Genomic DNA, 19,721 nt, shown 5'->3' on the forward strand with positions numbered 1-19,721 from the left:
AATCCTCGTCCTCCCTCCCGGCACTTCTTTCGTCCTCAGTCTGGTTCTGTTTCCATGTCCGTTCCTGCTTCTTTGCCTGTCACTCCTGTTTCCCCGGTTTCTGTGTCTGGTTCTTCTCCTGTTGCCCCAGTTTCTGTCTGCTGTTCCGGTGCCGCCTCCTTACCGCTCAATGTTACACAAGACCTAGATACTACTAGTAAGTCCACCCTAACTAAAAGACTTGCAAGGGCCTACAGGCAGTACCATCAGTGCCTGTAACCTTCCCATTTGCCATGCTTTACAATGCCTCATGTAACCCAAGCATGTTTTCTGTTCCAGTTCCTCATTCACCTCAGGAGGCACCTGAAGCAAGCCTGTTCAATCTCACTAGTGCAGAGCCCTGAAAATGACTCCACTGACCTTCTCCTGAAAGCTGACCAATCCCTGAGCTCCTAAACTTCAGATGAGCAAAGATGAGTGAATTATTATTTATTTTTTTTATTTTATTTTTTTTTTGGGGTAGTCTTTAATCAAAGGTATCAAACTTTAATGGTGCACTTCCTTCAGACAAAAATCTAAAGGCTTGATCTCATCACAGCCACCTTGTGTCCTCAGCCCCAATAAATGTGCTAATCCCACATCCTTAGTTATGAGTGCATGGACCTGGTCCTGATCTCCTGTGGACCCCACTGAACTTCCTTTTAGTTTCAAGTTTTTTAGATGTCTGAGTAATGCCCTTTTGAAATTGGGAGTGTACTGAATCCAACACTTTCATTTTTGTACCTTTCCCACTACTGCTACAGAGATTCAAATTTGATTTTTTTGGATCTCAACTTCTCACTAATAACTAAAACATGTAAAATGGATGTAATTAATCAATCTGAGATTAAAATGCCAATATGTAGTCTTTTGTTTAATGGAATTAATAAAACCCACTCCTACTACTCAGCAGTCAAAAATCCTCCTGGTATAACTGAGCAGGACCTCAATGACTGTAAATGATGCTTACAATAATAAAATACAAAATCTATTTAACCTTGCCATTGTGATATACTCATCTTGAGAATGTGCCCATGTAGATCACCTAGAATTGCCATGTCTGACTCTACATATAAGCCATTTCCTGAGTCTCTAAGAGCTTATTTAGAACAGACAGAGAGAGAGGAGTGGAAAGAAGAAAAGGAGACAGAGTGGTCTGGGACAGTGCTGTGTGACATGTCTGACTTCAGCATGCCTTGCTGCTTAAATTCTGACACCCTTTATTAAAACACACACACACAGGTTCTGCTCCATAATACAACACAATATAGTAAACAGAGAGAAAGTGATGATGAAGCACTGAATGGTCTATTAAAGAAGCAGGACAGTGTCAGTAGTGTGCAGACTACATCAGAGTAGGACAGTGACCCTCACTAGAATGGGGAGGGTTGCCAAAACCTGCTGGTCTCCACCATCTTCATACCAAACACTTAAAACAAATCATGGGATGAGTTAAAAGAAAGACCAAGTTATAGTCATCGCAGTTTCCCATTAATGGAATGCAGTCTAAAAATCCAGATTATCAGAGCAAGAGATGGAATTTGACCTCTGTGCACTGCAACACAATGGCAAGCACTAAGCCTAATACTCAAATAATCTAATACTATACTTCTGAAATAAGAAAGCTCTTTTTAAAATCTGAGGTCAATATTTCTGTCTGCATATCACAAAATATAGATCCAACATAAAATCTGAATTCAGGGACCACACTATGGTGAAACCAAAATATTACAATGATCTAAAACTGAAAAGCATACTCAAGTTAACACCAAAGCTACATGATCACATTTATTCACTATATGAATAAAAATGTTTTGCTCAATTTCTTGCTATCTGACAACAGATTCAGAATTTCAGCATCTTACTGTGAATAAAGATAAAAGAATGACATTTGGATCTACTCATATAGGTTAAATAAATGCAGTCCCACGTTATGCCAACATGTCTGCATCCATAACATATCGCTAATGGAATCACATAAATTGATTCCTTTGTCCTTTACGTTATTTGTTCCAACATGACTGCTTTTAATCTTGGCAGGGACACCTTCAGCCTTATTGGCTGGGAGATGTAAGTGCAGTAAGAAATTGTCATTGGTGTTTAATGACCCAATGTGTTGTAGCTGGCTACATGCGATTTTTGATATCAGCTAATTATTGCACATGTATGTGTAACAAATCACTTTGTGATTAGCATAAATTGGGGGAATAACTTGGAGTTGCTCAAGGTAATTAGACATTTTACTTTTCATGATATTTACATTGAAATTGGGTGAATGGTTAGTGAGACCGGCTGGACACATTGCTTATCTAAGCAACAGCACCTGTAGGAGGTTGAAAGAATTGTCAATTTATACAGTCATTAACAAAGCTTAAACATTATAACAGCAGAAAATGTCTCTTGAAAGATTCCCTCAGCATGAAGCATACTGAATGTCATGACTTTGTTCAGCTGCTGCATTTGTTACTTTTTGTTGTATGTATTAAGTTTATATATAGCTAGCTAGCCACTGTTTATCTATCAGACACATATACTAAGTTTAAGTATAGCTCGCTAGCCATTGTTTATCTATCAGAATATCAACAACATCATTGGATTACAACATATTACTACTGATGACATAACTGGATCATATTTTACTATACATTTAGCTAGCTCGCCATTGTTTATCCATCAGAATACTGATGACATAATTGGATTCATGATTAACTGATTTCATTAATAACTTTAAGGAAAATACAGCTATTTTTCATCAATTTTATCTTTCATCCCATGCGGAAAATCTTTTCCATTCACTGTTTGCTGCTGGTCTGTTATCCAGTTGGCTTACTTACTCAAGCAATGCAGTGACACTCAGGGGTAATCTTTAGGGATCACTTAACAGTCCAATTTATGAGGACACCAGGAGTTCAAAAATGCATAAAATGTGTGTTGAATTAAATTTGATGTAACTGAAGGAAAAGTAGATGAATATAAGAATGCAAACGATTCACTTTGATTCATTTTGATGTGCTATTTATCCATGTAGGTCTGATTTGAAACCAGTACAAATACACAGTGGATTTTGCATGGAAGATCTCTTATAAGGAATATCTGTTAGCATAGCAGCACTCCTCTAAACAAAATGTAGAGAAAGGGAAACCTAACCAGTGGTGCAGTTTGGAAAGCTGCAGTGCAAATGTACTCAAGTAAGAGTATAAAGAACCATCTTTTAAAATAACACTTAAAAGTACAGTTTGTTCAGAATGTTACGTAAGCAAATGCAACAGAGTAAATATAGCGTGTTGTTATTTACCTCTGGTGATGTGAGATTTTGAGAGCTACACTTTCTGTCAAATTTGAGCAATTCTTTAGGTCAACTGTAACCAGATCTTGTGACATGATGCCTCTTTAGGGAAGCAATACTTTGCGTTCCTAAAAAAATGAAGTAATGATTAATGATTAATAATTAAACTGTTTGATCTTATTTGTTTTCAAAGATTTGTAGCAAAAAAAAAGTATGTACACAAACACACACACACCTCTCTGTAGTGGTATACAGTCCTGTATCTCCCACACACACATTCCCTACATACACAAGCATACTACCTTCACAAGGAAAGTCAGTCCTCTAACTAGTTCTCTGCTAACTTAGCAATAAACAAAATATAAACAACCATATAATTCTCAACAATAATCTGTTATAATAATCTTTACCAAAATCCTGACTATGTTAAAAGTGGGCCTACTATTTTCACAATACAAAAGATTGTAAAATACTTTTGATACTTCTATACCAAGTCCAAAATTCTGAAAACAAGATGGTACTCCTTTCCCATGGCACCAAAGGAACCAAAAGTACCGTAGCCATCATAAGTTCTGGAGATTGCGATTTCTCTGGATCTGGTAAGGACAGCATAATAACCCTACTAGTGTAGTCTAACATCAAATGCAATGGGATGAAGGAGGAAGGTAACAATTTAACAAACATGTAGAAATATGTGTCAGCAAGGGTAGGTGGAGCAATAAGTGTGCTGCAAATTGTGGAAAAAAACACACCCCAAATTTTGTTTATGGACATATTTTGTGCTTGACTAGGGACCAATTACTAACAAGCAAAGGCCAGTATGCAAACAGTGTCCCAGAACATTTTGAAAAAAAAGAAGAAACACCTCAAACTTATCAAGGACAGGCATTGAGATCTATACACAGAGTTTATGGTGAACAAGTAACAGTAGTAAATTTATATTAACATGTCATCAAAAACCGTCATATCTTGAAATGTTACTGTTATTTGTGAATTGTGACAGCTGCATCTGTTATAGCAATTCTCCACACTCAACATTCACAAAGGCAACATTAGCTTGTTTAGACTAACATAGTTATAGCTAATAACATGAGATTGTTATTATCATAGCCTAACATTAGTAGGCTACTGACATTACCACTCAGCTTATCAATATATAGTGGTGTGTTCATTCATGTTAGCTTACTGGGTGTGCTGCAGTCTCTTTGGTTTTCTTTGAGCTATACATAACAACTGAAATCTCCTAATTGTCTTTTCACAGTATCAGCCTGAGGATGCTGAGGAGGAGAGACGAGCACAAAGTAGACAACACACACACACAGCCAACCATATCTGAAGCTTTTCAGAGGCACAGAAAATATGACAACTCACATGAAGCAAGGAAACTGGATAGGACAGTTGCTGAATTTATATGCATGGATCAGGTTTCCATTTACACTGTGGGAAAAAATGAATTCAAATGCTTGAATAATTCAACCCCAGATAGTAGAAATTATTTTATGTACATAGAGATCTCCAAAACCTACAATGAAACTAGAGAACACATAACCTGGCATTTCAGAGAGAAACCATTCTATGCCTGCACAACTGATCTGTGAACAAGCAGAGATGCAGACACCTTCATGTTTATTATTATGCAGTACATAACTAAGTCAAGGGAGATGCACTCATGACATTTGGGGTGTTTGAGAACACACAACTTACTGAGGCTTTTAATGAGAAGACTGAATATGAATGGAATTTGACATTTCAATAATAACAGGCATCACAACAGACAGTGCTCCCAGTAATAAAAAAGCTTTCAAAGGATACCTACACATGGATTCAAAGATGAATACATATTATATCAATAATATTGGTATTTTGACCACAATCTGCACCTTGCAGTCAACAAAGCTATCAGGACTGGCGACACATCTGCAACACTGTGAAGGCTTAGTAAAAACATATCTGCCTTCACCAGATTGCCAAATCTTTACCAAATCAGGTGTTTATTGTTACCTCAAAATGGTTGAGATTAACCCTAGACAACACTGATAAGTTAGTGCTATTTACAGAAACTTAAGTTGGCAAAGAAAGTTTTTTTTTAAGTTATATGTCAATGCTGGATACTAGGAACTGGGTCAGTGGTCTTCTTATTCTAATCAAACTGTTTACCTGTTTATTTTTAGTGTCATGACCAGATACCACAGTTGAAATGCTGTGCAATAACAGGTTTGAATGAGTTTTTAATTGTTTTTTATTTAAGCATGGTATTGTTCCTTTTTAATACTTGAAGGCTACATGCCACTGGGTTTTTATTAACCTACACCTACACTATTTATATTTATTTGCATTTTTTTCAGATTTCAGACAGCTGGGGACTGCAGTAGAAATGCTACAAAACCATAAAAAAATACCTTGGTCTTATTATTGTTTTGTTTTAAATAACAGTAGTCTTTTTTTACTTGAAGGTTCTGTCCCACTTTTTTAACTAAAATGTTCTGGGTTGTTTTTTTAAGGGGTTCATGTTGAAATACATTCATTTTATTGGTTTGCAGTTTGTCATGGTATTGAAATTAGTATCAAGAACCACAGAATTTCAACAGTATTGGTACTGACTACCAGATCTCTGGTATTGTGATATCCATTGTCACATAAGATCTTTTCAGTGCCCACATTAGAATATTTCATGTCAGGTCTTTACATGTTAAACATAGGTTAGCATCATGGCCAAACCTGCCACCGATGTGACCAAGATTGGATCTCTGCATTTTTTCCGAGGTGTATATAAAAAAAAAGTTAATTGTTAATTCTACTGATAAATCATAAAATGAAAATGATTATTTGTAAAGCTTACCTGTTGTCCAAATGACCAATCAATACAAAATTGAGAACACTAGATGGGACATAATCGCTTATGTGTGCTTACATGCACCTAACCACGTACTACTTCTAACTCCTCCCCTGCCCTGGAGATGTTAACCATGACATGTCATCAACCAGTTATGAAAGCAATTCAGATATTTGGAAACCTTCAGTTCAAGTTGATGTCAATTCAGGAATAGTCTGCATATTTGGAGGTAAAAATAAACATTTAAAGTTTCATCAGCCGGCATTGAGGTGAGGACAGGAAGGAAATGGCAGGCTGAAAAGGAAGTGGAGGTGGCAGAGTCTCGCGTCAGACAAAATGCACTGGTTGGTAGTTTGGCGATGGGCAGAGCGGGCTTGGGTTATTTCCCAAAGACCCAGGTCAGCAAAGCCCAGGGCAAGGAGAGACACCATCTACTCCAGGAAGAGATCCGAGCAGGTGTGGAGGAAGAGCGAGTCAGCAGGGCAGTGGGATTCCGGCAACAGAGAGCATGGACTAGGTGGGAGAGCACACTGCAGCGCAGGATTTCCTGGTCAAACATCATGCAGGCAGACTTCCATCATGACTGGTTCCTAGTGCAGGTGGTTTACGATGCTCTGCCAAGTTGCTGAGAGCATAGCCCTAGCCATCAGCACCAGCAAACACAATCACGCCCAAAAGAAGATAATCACCTTTATCAAAGCGGGAGATAAACCTCAGGCATGACCCAGAACAACAACAGGCCTCCTCCATATAGCCTCTGACTGGCAACTCCAGGTTGATCTGGGAAGGGAGCTGAAGTTCCCTCAGCACATAGCTGAAACATCACTCCGCCCAGACATGATCATCACCTCTGCAGCTTTGAAACAACTGATCATGGTGGAACTTACAGTGTCCTGGGAAGAGCGCAAGGAGGAAGCCAACGAGAGGAAACGTGCCAAGTATCATGTACTGTTGGAGATGTGCAGAGGCAGAAGCTGGAGGACAGGTTATGAGCCCACAGAAGTGGGCTATGGAGACTTTGCAGGTTGCTCCCTCTGCAGAGCTCTCAGTTGAGTGGGCATCTTAGGAATGGCTAAGAAGAGGGCCATACAATCTGCAACTGAACCGCAGAGAAAGCCACAAGATGGCTTTGGCACAAAAGGGCTGATCCATGGGTAGCTGCTGGGATGCAAGTTGGGGCTTAATCAACCCTGGCTGGGTCCCCTGGGCGAGGGTTTCTGATGTTGAGAGACCCAAAACATCCGACAACTCCAGGTTACATCATTGATGATGCGTCCCAGTGCATCCATGAGATGTTTCTTACATAATTTAGCTTTACAAAGAAAAACCTTATGTCTTTTCACCTTCAATCACAAGGTTGGGCAAGAAGTATTGCTTTCAAACAAAATGGGCAAATTAAGTCAATACATATTAGAACCATTATAATTAAAACCAGAAAAACTTGATGGGATGGGAATGAATGAAGAAAATGCTTAAATTATCTCTGATAGAAATGAATAATGCATGCTATGTATCTTAATAACTGTAGATAACTTTAGAAACCTTTGATTCCCTTTACCAACTGGTAGGCGTGGTTTTTCTTTTTTTTATTGTTTGTTTGGCATAAAGGATTATAAGTGGTGTAATTTGTTATTGTTAAGCATTTTACCCTCATTGGTAGAACACTAGTAAATGAACACATATCACATACAATCTTTGCAAGTCCCTAAAAATTAATAATAAGTAGTATGAAATGTTTTGGGACAGTTCCCCAGTTTGATAATGGATACCAATAAAAAGGTGTATATATGCATACAGTCACTTCATTAGAAAAGATATAGTATCCTGTCAAAATCTTTGGAGTCAGGTGTCATTCTAAATGGCAGTAAAGCTGCCATAACAGGAGACCCTAGACTATTCAGCAACTATCACCTAAGCAGTTCTACCAGAGTTTTCAAAATGTCTTGAGAAGACTATAACAAAACACTTAATCATGTAAACAAGCTAAAAATCCTGTCTGAACAAGAGTTTGGTTTTCTTAAAGCTGCACTATGTCATATTTGGTTGTTTAAAATTGAAAACAGGTTGCCTTACTGAGTGATAAGGGAAAAATATCTGTCCTTTTGCTGCTGCAAGTTACCCTGTAAAGCATGAAATATTTATTCAAAAGTCAGAGCTGTCATGTCAGATTTGGTAGCTTTTCCCACGCATCTTTACATGTTGTTGGCACATGCACAAGCTTGAAAAGAATGCCCGGCTTGATAGGCTGGTTACCTGAGTAAGATTAATGGGGGCTCACAGTGCTTAAAGTTAGTGACTGAAAGCAATTTTGCTGAATATGGAGAGCCAGTTGTCTTCTGCGGCTTCACCCGTGATCAAAGCAAAGAAATGTAGAACTAAAGTAAGCCAGCAAGGGAGAGTGACAAAGCTGGAGCTAAGACTAGAATAAACACTGGTGTCACTTTTCAGAGTTGCTGACAGGTCCTTGACCTGAAGGCATTCACTAACATTGGCCAATTATTTTGCTGAGTTTTTCCCAGAATTTGTGTCCTTGTTTGATCATGACTGTGAGATCACTTCCACTGTTAGCGTTGGTGTTATTGTGCATTCTCATCACACTATCTTCCCAGCCTCAAGTTTATGCTACACTATCTTCCCAGCCTCAAGTTTATGACTTGAACCTGAATTAAAATGTCTAGAGAGCACACGGTTAGTGATGACTAGCTTGCTAAACTAACCTAAGACAAGCAAATAAGGATGAATGCTTTACCAAGTTTAATGGATAACACGGAGAATGGACAAGCAGTAAAACCTACAGAAACAAAAGAGAGAACACAGTTAACTAGAACATGAATGCAAAACGAAAGTATACAAAAAAGACACCGCGTGGCTAACTAGCCATAAAAGAGTACTAAAACACTAAATACATGTACCCCACAATGAAACGCAGAAATAGGAATTAACCAGATTGCAGAATGATAAAACAATGGCGCAAGAGCATGTGGCGAAGTGCAGTGTTGCAGGATAAGATGATGGACTGATAAATAACTAACAGCTGAGGAACAGATAATGAGAGCCAAGTGTTGGTGTACTTAGGTCAGTTGGAGCGTTGTGCTCGTACTGCTGAAGGTGTGGGGCTAGTAGAGAAGGACTGCTTTGCTTGTATACCCAGTGGAGCCTGGGTATAATTCCATACTGAAAGCTCCACACTTTGAATCTCCCCAGGAGTTGGCTGTTGTTGATTGCCTTTAACATCTTGTATGATACAACAGACTTTCAGTAAGCTCCCCCAGGCATCTGATTGATTTATCTTGGATAATGAGAATCTGGTCATTCTAGATAACAAATATGTTCTTTATTAGTTTCCCCTTTTGGATGTATAAACCCCTTGATTTTCTAATGTTAGATTTCATCCTTGCCAAATTAGTCATGCACTCCAAAGCGATCAGATCCCATTGGGTCCCTGCAATGGATAATGTCATTACAACCATATCATCCATGAAGTCCCTACATGCTGGATGCCTTGCATCATCCTTTGGGCCCCTGCATGCCATCTCCCTTGCTTTCAGTAACAGATTCATAGTAGTTGTAAAAAGGGACATAGGCATTGTGCATCCAGCCATGATGCCTTTTTCCAGTTTCTGCCACCTTTTGGAAAAATTTTAACAGTAAAAGGCATCTTCAGCATCTCCATGTGGTGCATTACCAGGTTCACATCATATAGCACTTGATAGTACTTTAGTGCCTTTTTGATGAGATTTATGAGAAACAATGGGATAAGCCTTGGTGAGGTCCAGCGAAACTATTGATAGTGAGTTGTTGTTCTTTCTGGTTTCCTTAATTAGTGCTCAGGAATCCTGCTCTTTTGAATGCTGAGATCAATAATCTTGGTGGTAATGCTAATCTTCTAGCAGTAATGGCCCAATATATTTTCAGCATATTTTATAGCAGCACTGTCCAATCATGGGTGTCCAATCCTCTGAGCATGTTAATCCAACCCCTTATGTTGAATGAGCTGCATCTTGGGGAAAGATGTGGCATGTGACAGCCCTTGCCCTCCCTGGTTCGCAGCTGTGTGACAGGGGAGACTTACCTGATGGGTGGGAAATGGATATGACCAAAATTGGTGGAAAAATCCACTCCCCCTCACTTGTCATCACCATTTAAAGTTGGCTAGCTAATGTACCATAATATGTTACATAGTGACATTTTACTAATAATGCATAGACCCTTCTTCAGAACTCTTAAAGGAACAGGCTGATATAGGCCTGTCCCCATAGTGAAAATCATCAATATCATTGTTCAGATTTCCTGTCATTTTGCTAATAGACTTGTATTACAGAAACCTTCAAAATATCACCAGAACGGGCATATGGGCCCATTTCCAACCACCAGAGGGAGGCCTTGAGTCAGGCACACCACTAATCAGGCTTGATGCCCAACAGCTAGGCTAGCTCTATATAAGCCCATTTTGATCTCCAGCTCCTGCTCGAGAACCACCTCTTCATCAAGCTGGAGAAGTCCACATTCCATGTGCAAACCATCTTTTTGGGATTTGTTGTCTCCCACAATGCATTATGCCTGGACCCTGCCAAAGTACAGGCTGTGGAGAACTGGCCTAGACCCACCTCGCTGCGTCTGGTCCAAACTTTTACCATAGGTTCGTGAAGAACTTTAGCATGGTTGCAGCCCCACCCACTGACCACGTTGACCAGGAAGATGTCTGGTCGGTTCTGCTGGTCCACCGAAGCCCAGCAGGCATTCGAAGAACTAAAGCGCCATGTAAACACGGCTCCTATTCTTTGGCTCCCTGATACAGAGCTTCCATTTATCATTGAGGTGGACACATCTGAGGTGGGTGTTGGTGAAGTTCTGTCCCAGCGATGCAGCGAGGACAAAAAACTGCATCCCTGCACCTACTTCTCTCGGCTTTGGTCCCCGGCAGAAAGCAACTACAACGTGGTGACAATGAATTCCTGGTGGTCAAGCTTGCGCTCAAGGAGCAGAGGCACTGGCTGTAGGGGGCAAAACACCTCTTCCTGGTCTGGACGGACCACAAGAACTTGGCTTACATACAGCAGGCCAAGCGACTTAATCTGTGCCAGGCCAGATGGGGACTGTTCTTTGCCCAGTTTGATTATACATTATCATACCGGCTGGGCACTGAGAACATTAAACCAGATGCCCTCTCCTGCCAGTGGGAATCCTTGTCTTCTTCTGCTCCGCCCTTGACCTTTATTCCCAGGGCCCACATCATAGCGCCAATCCAGTGGGGGGTTGAGAAGGCAGTACGTCAGGCCCTTCTTGCTGAACCACACCCAGGTGGAGGCCCTCTGGGGCGGTTGTATGTACCTAAGGCAGTTAGAGCTCAGGTCCTCAAATGGGGACCTGCATCCCCCTTTTCGGCGCACCCAGGAGTCACACGGACGCTTGAGTTTTTCCATCAGCGGTTATGGTGGCCCTGCATGGAACCCGACGTCCGAGCATTTGTGAACTCCTGTCGCACCTGTGCTCAGTTCAAGGACCCCAGGACAAGGCCCGCTGGTCTGTTGCACCCCCTGGCTGTGCCTTCACGCCCTTGGTCTCACCTGTCACTCAACTTTATTACAGGGCTGCCCCCATCAAGGGGCAACACAGTGATTTTGGTGGTTGTGGACAGGTTCTTCAAGGCTGGCCAATCCTTTGCACTGCCAAAACTGCCATCTGCGAAGGAGACAGCTAAATTATTGCTTACACAGGTGGTCCGTCTTCTTGGGCTGCCTTGCAACATCGTGTCAGACCGTGGGCCTCAATTCACTAGTCGGTTTTGGGAGGCCTTCTGTCAGTTGTTAGGCACAGAAGCCAGCTTGTCCTCTGGCTTCCATCCCCAATCAGATGGCCAGACTGAAAGGGTTAACCAGTACTTCGAGCGCACTCGCCGCTGTCTGGCCTCTTCTTGTCCATTGTCTTGGTCTGAGCACCTATTATGGGCAGAGTTTGCCCACAACACCCCGTGGCACTCCTCCTTAAGCATGTAATCATTTTAGTGCCAGTTTGGGTGTGCTCCACCTATGGTTCCCAACCAAGAAGCCAACGTGGGTGTTTGGTCTGCTGAGCAGACAGTCAGGCACTGCCGCTTAGCCTGGCGAAGGGCACACTGGGCTCTTTTATCTGTTGCTGCTGCTGCTGCTTAAAAACATGCCGACAATAGATGGCAACCAGTGCCGACTTATCGGTCTGGACAGCGTGTTTGGCTATCGGCCAACGACCTGCCTTTGTGTGGGAAGCCCCGCAAACTTGCTCCTCGCTACATCAGGCCATTCAAGGTCCTTTGCCGCATAAACCCTGTTTCTTATCGCCTTGCCCTTCCCCCGTTATTGCAGATCCACCCCACTTTCAACGTGTCTCGCCTTAAGCCCGTATTGTGTTCGGTGGGCCGCTCCAACCTGCCGGGTCCGTGCATAGTGGACGGTGCACTGGCGTACACGGTCAAGCGTCTCTTGGACGTCCGGCAGGTTCATGGTGGTGTCCAGTATTTGTGTGGACTGGGAGGGATGCGGGCCCGAGCAACAATCCTCAGTCCCCTCCCGTCACATGCTGGACCGTGAACTTATTCAGGCTTTTTGGAGGGATCATGTGACTGGCCTTGGGATGCTCCCTAACCCTAGTGTTGTGGAAGACACATGTTAACCTAACTCCAATTACCTTCTGACAAGTCTCTTTCTTTGTTCCAACTCTAACCTAACTAGCAAGGTGAGAACTGCAGTTCATGTACAACTGCCTGTACAATTTGCTTCTCTGATATAGAACATCTCCATTTCAGACATGTACCAAAAGGTGAAAGTTTAAATGGGTTTTTGTGTTCCTTTTCTCCTTTCTTGGATCCACTTTCCAACTTCTGCCTCCAGACAGGAACATATGAAGTCCACCCAATTAAGTCCACCCATGAATGTACCTTTTCTCTGCATAATCACCAGTCATTAGCTGTGCCAGCTCATACAAATGTACTTGTAATTGTACATCCTTCAGTAGGGTGATTTGTCTCACCCGACTGTGATTTCTGGTGGCAGAGGTGGTGGAGGCATTAGACATGTTTCTGGTTTCCAACTCATCAGAGGTTGTGGATTTGTGTGACTATCCTACTTTTTAGCTGAACGTCTCTCCTCATAAGTCAATCAACCGTTGTTTATCCCAATTCCTGCATTTCTAGTTTCAACTGTATACCACAGTCTCTTTCCAGTTTGTCCACTTTTTGTTCCATAAATTGAACCTTCTTTTCGATCTCAGTCAAGCCATCACTCGTTGACTGCATGTGAAGTTTCCTGTTCCAGCTATTAAGCTCTTATCCAGAGAGTGCAATTTATCCAGTGTGAGAGAAAAAGCATGTCTGTTTGTTTATATATTGCATTAAGGTCAGTTTTCCTCTTGTTCATGATCATTTTGAAACAGCTTTTGAGCTCTCCTTATCTAATTCCAGAGTTGGTCGAGTGTGTCTCTTCGGGTTACAAATGGACCCGCTGAGAAGTCGGGACTGAGGCTGACCTCCCACATTGTCTCTGACTCATTTCTCTATAAAGCCATTTTAAGCAAGCCACTACAAACCACTCGAATGAGGAAAGCAGATACACCAGGAGTAACAGGAATGTAGCTAATACTGTCTCAAAAAAAGTTATGTTCTAATTATATAACCCTTCATGCCCTATTTTGGCCAAAATAAATAAAAAGTGAGGAATAAGGACTTTCTAAACAGGAATAAGATAAAATGGCACCTAGAAATTAAATGTGGCACCTCTATTACACACCAACACCCAAGCCATATGGAAATACATGTCCATATTGACCTTTTATATACAAAAATAGAATATACAAAAGAGTACATGTATGCAAAACTCTTCAAGGTGTTGTGTGTGAGTATGTGCGTATGTGCATGAGTTAAAGTGTTGATAGGTGGAACACTGTCTTCAATTGTGTCTGCATATGTGTCCTCTTTCTGTGTTTCCCCTCATGGTTACAGAGTCACACTTATGAGCTTGTTGCATATCCCATTGCAAAGCGATGGGAATTAATAAGGAGTTGCATCCTGTTTGCAGCTATACGTCTCCACTCTTCTGGGAAGGCTTTGCATAAGATGTTGGGAGTGTCTCTGAGGCCTAGTCCACACTAATAGGAGTAAATTGAAAAACACTGTTTTTGTGTGTTGGCTACACTAGCATTTTCAGTCCATTTTCCAGACGTTCCCCATCTACAATCAAACTTAAAAACAATGGAAATGGTGATTGGTGAGCATGCGCGTGTGCCTCACTGTCATGCTCCCCTCCACAACTTATCCATCCATGTGATGGACTGTCCACATGGTATTTTGTTTGTGCTTTGTTCTGTTTTACGTGTCTCCATGTACTTGTGTTGCTTCCATGTTTCCCACATTTCGTCACCACGTTAACCACCTTCCTCACTACACCTGTTTCTTGTTTCTTACCCATTTGACTCCTTTTATAAATATCCTTTTGTTTGGCTCCCTAGTTGTCCTTGTTAGAAATCATTTAATGTAGTATCTGTGTTGCCGTTCAGGCATATATTCGTGACGTTTGTTCCTTGTTCGTATTTATGTCTCTTGTTCTCATTTTTGCTTTTGTTTTTATTAAATGTTTTTTGTTTAAACATGATCTTGACTCGCACTTGCAACCTGCCTCTTTCTTGTCACACAGACCTATGACTTATATTTCTTTTTAGCTACTTTACTTTGTTTACAAAGTCACGTGCAACACAGCAGGAAACATTTAGACAAAATGGTGAGGAAAGATAACTTCTTTTCCTGGACAGATAAAGTCAATCAGCTAAACACGAAATTAAAATACCTATTGCAGCAAGCATGACAACAGGTTCCACCATTTTGGAACTGTGGAGGTCAGATAGCAACTTTGTCAGTGTTTTCTAGAAGATACATTTTCCCTTATCCACACTGAAATTCCCAAGCTCTATTTTCAGAATCACAGACTTTTTAGTGCGTATTTGAAAAGATGGTGGTGGTGAAAACATTTTAATGTGGATTCATGGGCAAAACCCATGAAGACAGATGTAATTTCCAATCTACCTATGTTAGTGTGAACTATGCCTGAGGAATTGGGCCCATTCAGTCATAAGAGCATTTGTGGAACTCCTGACTCACAACTGACATTTCAATTCATGCCAAAGGTGTTCAGTAAGACTGAAGCCATGGCTTTGTGCAAGCCTTTGGAGATCCACCACATTAGACTTCTTAAACCATGTCTTTATGGACTTCGTTTTGTGGGCAGGGGCACAGTAATGCTGGAAGAGGAAAAGACCTTCCCCAAACTATTGCCCCAAAGTTGAAAGCATAAAATTGTCAAAAATGCCTTCATATGCTGAAGGACTAACATTACCCTTCACTGGAACTAAAGTGTAGTTCAAACCTTAAAAAATAGACCATTATCCCACAAAATTTTACTGTTGGTACTATGCATTCCAGTAGGTAGCATTCTCATGGCATCCACCAGCATGATTCATCATTCCAGTTTCAATTGCTTCAGAGTGCAGTGGCGGCATGCTTTACACCAATCCAGCCAACACTTGGCATTGCAAATGCTACATGACGCAGCACTCTGCGGCCCACTCACTTCTTACAACCACAGCCCTGCTAAACACACTTCTCACAACCACAGTTCTCCTAAACACACTTCCAACAATTACAGTCCTCCTGAACACATTTCTCACAACCACAGTCCTGCTAAACATACTTTTCACAACCACGGTGCTCCTAAACAAAAACACTTCTCACAACCCCCAGACAAGCACCACATGCACCACATACCCTTTCAGAACTTTATTGCACATATTCACTGGATTTGCACTATTGCTAATTTAACTGCTGTAATGTACATAATGTTCTGTATTTATATGTACCACGTTTAAAATCAATGAGCTCTTCACTATGGGTAATTCCACTGTAAATGTTTGCCTATAGAGATATATAATGTATATTGTGTAATTTCTGGTGTCACAATCAAGCCCTGGTGGACCATTGTACTACAAGGTTTAGTCTTTTCTCTTTAACACAACTTATAGGTCATTTTTAAACATTTAATGGGTAAAATAAGGTGTGTTGGCTCACAGAAAACACAAGCATGGGCAATGTATGGTATCCAATTTAGGACCTAACATATCTAGTTCATTTCATGTAGAGCTTGGTAAGAAATTGGAAGTTCATTCGTTTGTGCTGGACTAGGTGGAAGTGTAGAGCTGGTATAAAACACAAAGTTGGATGGGACAGAGTTTGTCAGCATCAAAACCTAATGAGGAACTGCTTTAATTGGCAAGTCATTGCAAAACACTTCAAGAGCATGCGCTATCTAATAGGGTATGGGGGGGGGTTGCAGCAAATGCGCAGACACAATATTTGTTTTCCATATGTACAGGCAGCAGGGGCCGTTTTAACGAAATTCTTCATTTACAGTTTTAAAGCTGTCAACACTCAGCTCATTTTTTTCTTTGTTTGATTTTCCCCATTTCGAGTATTAATCTCTAGACTGTAAGTTAGGTGACTTAAATATTGAATAGGTGATACTTTTGCCTAATCCAAAAGTGTATAGCTGCACATCCAAAATATTACAAACCTTACCTTTATAAAACGTACATATACTTACTAAGTAAACAGGCTGCACAGTAACTTTACAGAGGCACCATCACAGCATGTACTCATGGCATGAAAATACGTGATAGAATGTATATAAGAAAAAACGTAATATAATAAAAACTGGAGCCTGTGTTCGCGCTTAAATTTAACTTTTGTCAGCGCGTGCCTAATAAGCACAGCAGAGTTGCCCGTACTGTATATGCCCTCACAGATAAACTGAAACAACTTCAGACTTGTAGATCAAAATAACAAGAGATTATATGTCTTGATCAAAATTCTGCTTTATTAAACGTTTAAAACTCCCTTGTGTAGTCTTTTTGATAAACGAAACAGTACAGTAGTCTATGACTCGGTAAGCAGTTTCGCAATAGGTTAACGGCAAAAAAGCGGCTTTACGCTGGATGACCACTTACGCCTTTTAGGATACAATGCATTGGAAAGTGGCGAGTACAAGAGTGGACGGGAATATCTGAATGCATAGTATTGCCATTCAAACCGGCAGCAGAACCTTTCACCTCAAAGCGGTCGTTATAGAGGCAAACCCAGGGTTAAACCTCGGGAATAGACAGATAATCGGATGCAGACTAGTAGCTGTTAAATGGAAATACAATGGAAACCGTAAGTCATCGTGAAACAGTAGATCGTAGAAATATATGGCAGATGCAGCTTACCATGAACTGATGAAGTCTTAATTGTCCAAAGGGAGTCAGTACGAACTTCCATTTACAAGTCTTCCCCTGAATTGATTTTCGATCCTGTTGGAGAACTGGTACTAGCTGGAAGATTGTCGACCGAGAAAATCCACTCCACGCAATCAGTTATTAGAATGCCGGTACAGCGCGAGAAGTGAAACGTTCAGTAACATTTGCGTCTTTGCGCGAACGTTATGACAACGCTGCCTTGTTTCCGTCCGAGGGTCTCCTGTGATGGGTCGTTCGCGAACGATTGGCTCTTTCTAAACCGCTTCAGTTATACTTAGGAAATTATTCGACTTCAAAAGATTTATCTATTGCTATTTTATAGCTACGATTTCCTTACGAGTCCACCTTCGTTTTGAAGATCTCGATGTTTTCTTTTAACTGCAAGTTTCGCTTTCGTGAAAAAGTACCTTGAGGACTTGAGTTGGTATAGCCAAAAGAAATCAATGTCTAGGTAGGGTTATTTATGGAAACAAAACAGCGCGAAGAGAAAAGCCTTCGAAGGCCCGTCAATTGTATTTAACGTGATTTAACAACTCGAAACAGCGAGCTTACAGGAGGGGGTGGCGGCAGGGGGGATGTGCAGATGACAATACAGATAGTTACGCACATTGCTGTTTTTTCTCTGCCAGGACGTTCACACCCTACTCTATAAATCCGCGTTTCCTTTACAAACACATTCACACATTTAATTTGGCGAGAAAAAACGAATAGAAAAGTATTAATATCAATATTTTGAGCACGATCATATACCCTACACCGTTTTAAATGTGACTGTCGTTACGTTATTATCTTATTAACTTAGAAATAACCTGCATGGAATGTTCTGTACAGACGGTGAACGATTATTAGAGTCAAAATTTGTGAATGCAGGTTTGATTCAAGCAAAGATAATTTTACTTCGTTTCACATCCTCCCTCTTACTCATTTCTCAAGCGGCGCCTGATCCAAAAGGCTAAATGTAAAAGTAATGTCACATATACTCTTTCCTCTTAGTAGCAGTAAACCCACATAGTCTAACAGAAGAAAATCAGCAATGTCCCTGCGACTAACTGCCTCCTGTAAGTCATATGGCTAATATGTAGGCAACGATGATACGAAAGTGAGAACTTCGCAGTAGTGCATTAGTAAACCTGATAATAAAGAGGTTTAAATTTTGTCTTGTTTTACACACACACACACACACACACACACACACACACACACACACACAAAAGAACACGGAATCAGAAGGTCGGTGATATTACTTGACAACAATTTCCTCTACCCAGTCTCACAGTAGAATTCTCTCTGGGACAGTGGTTCTACGACATGATTAGATAAAAGTCCAAACTGCAGTATAGGACGTTTTAGGTTTAAATTTCACAAAATGTCGCTTAAATAGGACAGTTGCAAAACAATCTGAAATTAAAGCTGACTTCTCAGTTATTTTGTTATTTTATTTCAGATCAGAACAACAAAATCTGTGTCAATGCCCGAATATTTACAGAATGCACTGAAGGAATATAGTGACAGTGAGAGAATCGTTGACTCCCTAGATTGTTTTCCAACTCTGCAGTGACTATCTTCCAAAGAGACCATGCCACACATTTAATCAAAACCAACATTTCAGAAAAATGTTCACCTTTTGATAAAGGCATGAGAGAGTCCCAATTTTAGTTTGCATTTCGCTTCATTTCAGCTGTACGACAGCATGGGTATCTGAATAGGACCATGATGAATAATCTTGCAACAACCATAGTTTGTTAAATGCATAAGCACTGACTGAAGTAGAGCTAACAGAAGCAGCACTGACTGACTGAAACAGAGGCAGGATCGTTAAGCATAGACCAGCTGAAGTAATAGATTGCAGAAGCTGACATGGCACTGATTATAGCAGCACAGGCCACGAAGATGCTATGATGCTAGGGCTCTGCTTCACTGTGAAGTGCATCATATGCAAGTATCACATAAGGAAATCTTGCCAAAAACACTTGCTCCTTTTTATCAAAGGCCCAGTTCAGGGGCAAAACCAGAATAAAAAAGTTCTTCTGCCGAAAAAGACATCTTTTTATTTCCAATATAAACGGAACTATAAAGTATCTCCACATTTCAGCATGACCAATAAATCATGAGTGTTTAACTCTCAACCATGTCCTACGGCTCCACTATGTATTCACCGAGTCATTAATTAAGTTTGTGAGCAGTGAAGCCATAAACTGAAAATCAATACTCATTTGAGCTTTTCTGGATTTCTTAGCTTCACGGGACTCCATAATGCACAATAAAGGACACTGC

General features: G+C 40.8%; 1 protein-coding gene across 3 annotated transcripts in view; it reads right to left on the reverse strand.

Annotated features, from left to right (window-relative positions):
- Positions 1 to 18,007, reverse strand: part of LOC145656500 (carbohydrate sulfotransferase 15-like) — a 59,652-nt gene extending 41,645 nt beyond the window's left edge. For all 3 annotated transcript variants that reach the window (XM_081709692.1, XM_081709690.1, XM_081709693.1), the window contains exon 1: positions 17,418 to 18,007. In XM_081709692.1, coding sequence (XP_081565818.1) covers positions 17,418 to 17,420 — 3 coding nt within the window. In that variant the 5' untranslated portion in view covers positions 17,421 to 18,007. The remainder of the gene's footprint in view (positions 1 to 17,417) is intronic.
- Between the last annotated feature and the right edge of the window lie 1,714 nt (positions 18,008 to 19,721).

The sequence above is a fragment of the Electrophorus electricus genome, unplaced genomic scaffold (assembly GCF_041902795.1).
Source record: "Electrophorus electricus isolate QZ-2024a unplaced genomic scaffold, ASM4190279v1 Scaffold70, whole genome shotgun sequence".
Taxonomy (NCBI): domain Eukaryota; kingdom Metazoa; phylum Chordata; class Actinopteri; order Gymnotiformes; family Gymnotidae; genus Electrophorus; species Electrophorus electricus.